The 6,000-nt window shown below is 35.5% G+C and overlaps 1 protein-coding gene across 1 annotated transcript; it reads left to right on the top strand.

The window, feature by feature from the left end:
* Positions 1-366: 366 nt before the first annotated feature.
* Positions 367-675, top strand: LOC147398299 (uncharacterized). Its single transcript, XM_086446698.1, has one exon. The coding sequence runs from the start codon at positions 367-369 to the stop codon at positions 673-675; it is 309 nt and encodes a 102-aa protein (XP_086302824.1).
* Positions 676-6,000: the final 5,325 nt, after the last annotated feature.

Here is a 6,000-nt window from a genome sequence, read left to right as displayed (position 1 = left end):
CTAACTTCTGCCTAAAGGTGATTTAGGGATGTTTGTGTAGATCGAGTGAATAGAATAGTCATAAGTGTGAAGGGGAGAGAAGGATAACCCTCTTACCTAAAGGTGTAGATAGTGTCTGGATTGAACTAGAACATGAGTGGCTAGGTCTATGTGCGAACTCCAACACAATTTTAGAGAACATATAACATATTGAGATCTCAGCCCAAAGGCGAGTCTTGATGATGTGACTTGTTTGTACCTGCAGAGTGGAAAGTTTTACCCTTAATAAAACACTCTGATACGATTCGATCAAAACCCCTGGTACGAATTGAAAGAATTGAATCCCACAGTATATATATTAATGTTTGATCATATTTTAATGTAGCTATGGATGGGTCATTGATTCAAAAGAGTCTGGCAAGGATTGAGCCTCTTAATGGCTCTAATTACTCATCCTGGAGGATGAATATTGATATTTTGTTGGGATGCATGGATTTCGATTTTATTCTTTTTGAGGACATCCCACCAGCTCCACTTCCAGATTCTACGGAGTTGGTAAGAACCCATTTTGCTAAATGGGAAAAGGCTAATAAATTGTCCATGATGATCATTCGAGCATCTATTAGTGAGACTTTTCGAGGTGGTATTCAGACCACAGATACAGCTAAGGAACTGTTGCAAGTTATCAAGAAATAGTTTGAGGGAACAAAGAGATCAGTTCAGTATGAGTATTTGGGTCAGTTAATGAATCTAAAGTATAATGGTAACGGAAATGTGAGGTAACATATTTTGAAGATGTCAAAGCTCGTCATTGGTCTCCGTGAGCAAGGAATTGTTTTTGAAGATGATCTTTTGGTTCATATGGCAGTTTTATCACTGCCTAAATCTTTTGATACTTCTAAAGTCAATTACAGTGCACAAGAAACTAAATGGGATTTGAATCAGTTGATTTATCTTTATGTTACTGAGGAAGCAAGATTGAGGGGATCGAAGGTTGAGTCAACTCACTTGATAGTTCATGCAAGTAGTAAAAAAAATTTCAAGTTTAACGGTTTCAAGAAAAGCAGCAACAAGAACTTTAAGCAAGGAAAAGGATTCAAGAGTTTCAAAAATCAGAAAACAATCAAGGAAAAGACAGAGACTGGAAAAACAGATACTGAAGAATGCTGGTTCTGCAAGAAGAAGGGACACATGAAGAGGGATTGCTTTACTTATAAGAATTGGTTGCAAAAAAATCCAGGAGGTATTAATTCAGTTTTAGTTTACCATGAGTCTAATTTAGTTGATGTTCCTTCAAACTCATGGTGGATTGATTCAGGTGCATCTGTGCATATTTCTCATTCTCTACAGGGGTTTGTCAACAGGAGAAATCCCAGACCAGAGGATAGACTTTTTCTTGGGAATGCAGAAGCATTGCAGGTTGAGGCTGTTGGAGCTTATTGCCTTATTCTCGATACGGGACATTCTTTGATTTTAGAAGATATTTTTTACATCCCGTCTTTTAGACGAAATATTATTTCTATTTCTAGATTGGATATTTCTGGTTATGTTTTTACTTTTCGAAATAGTAGAATGCACGTTCTTTATCATGATAACGTTGTTGGACATGGTTTTTTATTGGATGGCCTTTATTAGTTATCTTTGGATAGTTCATTTGCTTCTTCTCTGTTATGTTTATCTGTTGATTCGCATGTTTCAGGGTCCAAGCGTCCTCGTTCGTCAGAAAACTCTTCTATGTTATGGCATTTGAGGTTAGGTCACATTTTTAAAAGAAGACTAGAATTCTTAGTTAAGGAAGGAATTCTAGGTCCTCTAGATTTCTTAGATTTTGATGTATGTGTGGATTGCATTAAGGGAAAGATGACTAAGCAACGGAAGCTTGAAGTTACTAGAGCTACTGATTTGTTGGGATTAGTTCATACAGATATTTGTGGTCCTTTTTTGATTTCTTCTCAAGGTGGTCAGCGTTATTTCATTACTTTCATTGATGATTATTCTAGATTTGCCTATCTATATCTGATACACCATAAAGATGAGGAATTAGAAGTTTTCCAAACCTATTAAGTAGAAGTTGAAAAATAGTTGAATAAGAAGATCAAAGCTGTCAGATCTGATAGAGGTGGAGAGTATTATGGGAGGATGGATAATGATGGTGTAAATCATGGGAAGTTTGTGGAATATTTGATGGAGCAAGGAATAGTTCCTCAATATACCACACCTGGAACACCTGAGCAAAATGGGGTTGCTGAGAGAAGAAATCGGACTTATCAAGAAGCTGTTCGCAGTATGATGAGTCACTCAGACCTACCAGAAAACTTTTGGGGTGAAGCCTTGAAGACAGCAATTTATATTCTCAATAGAGTTCCTTGCAAAATAGCTCCAGAAACTCCTTTCAAGTTATGGACTGGTAGGATACCAAGCCTAGGCCATCTTCATATTTGGGGGTGCCTTGCCGAGGCGAAGCTGTATAATTCAAATAAAAAAAAAGCTTGATCCTCGAATGACAACTTGTCATTTTATTGGTTATCTTGAGAGGTTGAAGGGTTATAGGTTTTTCTATCCGTTGAGACATATGGAGATTGTTGAAACCAATCGTGCTAGATTTCTTGAAGATGGTCAAAACAGTGGGAGTGAAAAGCGAAGGAAGATTATATTTGAAGAGAAACGTAGTGATCCACCAATATGTTTTATTCCACAATCTTTTACTTCATTTGGTGGCATCACCTATCCGTACAATTATTGTAGAAGATGTAGCAATCCAACCAGAACCTAATCCTCAAGCAGTGGTGGTTCCAGTTCCACAACCAATCATTCCCATTAGGAGATCTACTCGAGAGCGCAGACTCGCTATTACAGATGATTATGAGGTATATTTTATAAAAAGTGATGCTATAAAAGGTGATGTAGATGATCCTTCAATATTCAAAGAAGCAATGGACTCAAATGAATCTCAATTCTAGTAGAAAGCAATGAAAGAAGAATTGAGATCTATGGAAAAGAATGAAGTATGAGAACTAACGATGCTTCCAAAAAGTCGTAAGATAATAGAATGTAAATGGGTTTTCAAAACTAAAAGGGATTCAAAAGGTAAGGTAGAGAGGTTTAAAGCCAGACTTGTAGCAAAAGGTTTCAAGCAGAAGCCAGGTATTGATTTCAGTGAAACTTATTTTCCAGTTTCTTCTAAAGATTCACTGAGGATCATCTTGGCGATAGTGGCACACTATGATTTAGATTTACATCAGATGGATGTAAAAACTGCTTTTCTGAATGGTGAACTGGATGAGGAGATTTACATGGCACAACCTGATGGTTTTAAAGTTGATAAAAGAGAACATATTGTCTGCAAGCTGAAAAGATCAATTTATGGGTTGAAATAAGCATCAAGACAGTGGTACTTGAAATTTGATCAGGTGGTGACTGGATATGGATTTAAAGAAAATGTCGTCGACAAGTGTATATATCTCAAGATGAGTGGGAGTCGATTCATCATTTTTGTACTTTATGTTGATGATATATTACTGGCAAGCAATGATGTTCATCTTTTATGTGATACAAAATATTTTCTGTCAAAAAGTTTTGATATGAAAGATATGGGGGATGCTCAATATATTTTAGGGATTAAAATTCACAGAGATAGACAAGCTGGATTTTTGGGTTTGTCACAGAAGGCATACATTGAAAAGGTGCTCAAAAGATTTGGTATGGATAAATGTGGTAAAAGGAGATATATTCAGCCAAGATCAGTGTCCCAAGAACAAGTTTGAGAAGATGGAAGTCAATGCATCAGAATATGCCTCAATAGTCGATAATCTTATGTATGCAATGATTTGCATCCGACCCGATATCAGTTACATCGTTGGTATGCTTGGGAGATATCAGTAGAATCCCGGTATTGCTCATTGGAGAGTAGTAAAGAAAGTACTTCAGTATTTGCAGAGAACAAAAGATTTTATGTTAGTATATAGAAGATCAAGTGAGCTTCAAGTTGTTGGTTATTCTGATGCAGATCATGCTGGATGTCATGATAGCTTGAAGTCTACTTAGGTTATATTTTCATGCTTGGGCATGGAGCTATCTCATGGAGAAGTTCAAAACAGACCATTCTGACATATTCGACCATGTATTCAGAGTTTATTGGATGTTATGAAGCAACTCGTCAAGCAGTTTGGTTGAAGAATTTTATCGGTGAATTAAAGATTGTGGATTCCATTGATAAACATATTGTTATTTATTGTGATAACAAGGCTGTTACTGATTTTGCAAAGAATGAAAGAGTGACCAGAGGAAACAAGCACATCGAAATAAAGTACCTTTTAGTATGTGAAAAGGTTCATGAAGGATTGATCGAGATTGCCAAGATAGATTCTGGTAATATGATAGCTGACCCTCTCACAAAAGGACTCCCGCCTAAGATTTTCAAAGAACATGTAACTCGTATGAGAGTTATCATGTCATTTGTTCATGTTATTTAAGTGTTAAGTTTGTTTTATGTTTGTTTTTGATTCATTTATACTCTTGATAGACTATTTATTGCTGCTTAAATAAATTAATTATGACTAGTCATTGTTTATGTATTATTGTGTACACATGTTATGTTTGCCTGTGAGTAGATGTACTCGTAAAGTATTAAAGAAATGCTTGGACTAGACGTGACTTGGCATCACGTTGATGAAGTCTTCATTCTGGATAGAAAGGTGATGGAATATCACATAGCTGGTTGCTAGTAAGATATCAGAATGACATACGATGAGTATGAAGCTGGACACCTAGGGAATGTATATACAGACTACATTGAAGGCTGTACATTACCCTAATACCACAAAGAAAGTTCACGTAAAGGTAAACTCTTGAATTTATTGATGGTACTAATTTTGAGACCATGGAACTGTCTTAAGGTCGACAAATGAGTACTTTGTTACATCCATGATCCATCATTAGTGGTATCCTTGAATGAAGGTGACAGTTAAAGATTATCTGAATTGTTTTGAACAATTGTTTTTCAAAAGAGTGCACTCGATTATCAAAAGGTAACAATCCAGAGAGTCGTTTTCTAAACAAAAGGTATATGTGAAGGCCAAGTGGGAGATTGTTGGAATTATTATTATTTATTATTTATTTATTTTCGTTATCAAAATTATTTTGTGGTCTTTTCACATATACAAATTTTATATAAATATTGGATTGTAATTTATTCAAAACATTAAGGATAAAATTGGAAACCATGTTAGTGGTCTAGCATTGATTACCAGCATCAAATATGATGGGTTAGTGAACATCCTATCAAAACTTAAGTGGTATTCACCTAATACTAGAATTCTACGATGGGTAGAAAATATAGTATCCTCTATTATAAATAGGTGGCCGTCCCCCCTTCTCTACACATAGATTATTCTATTATTGAGATAGAGGTTCCCATCACCAAAAGTATAGGCAGAGTTGGGGTAGTGTACCTATTCTTTGCAGATCAAGATTAACGTATTCTCCGCGGATAATCGGAAAAGCGAATCCAGGTATTTTATAATTATTGCTTTTTGATTTGATTATTCTATTTTGTTCAAGATCAAATCCTAGATCCATGTCTACTATGTTTATAGTTATTGCAAACATCTTCAACCCCCCCCCCCCCCTTTTTTTCCTTTCCGTAAAAGTAGACATTTTTTAGAATCAAAGTTTGAGAATCGTATAGATTTTCAATTTCTCCAAATTTGAAAGTTATATAAGAAATTGGAGACATTAACAAGAAGTGTGTGGGAGATGTCTAGGTAACACAACAATAAATAAATAAATAAATATGTATACTAAATTTTAGAGCTATTTTTTTGAATTTATCTCGAACTTAATGGTGGATCCGTCTTCCTCTATCGAGTTGAGGCATCAGTGTGATATTCACCTAATACCCTCAAACGTTGAAATAAGAATCAACATTGTGGAAATAATGGTTATTCAATTGAACTACTCTTCAAAAGTCCCCTCCTTTATTTATAGGTTAAGCTACTTCCTTAATTGCTTCCATAGGATCGT

The sequence above is a fragment of the Akebia trifoliata genome, chromosome 7, assembly GCF_017979445.1.
Source record: "Akebia trifoliata isolate Shusen 1 chromosome 7, ASM1797944v1, whole genome shotgun sequence".
NCBI lineage: Eukaryota > Viridiplantae > Streptophyta > Magnoliopsida > Ranunculales > Lardizabalaceae > Akebia > Akebia trifoliata.
The sequence above is the reverse complement of the archived record's forward strand: the minus strand, read 5'-3'. Positions and strand labels throughout refer to the sequence as shown.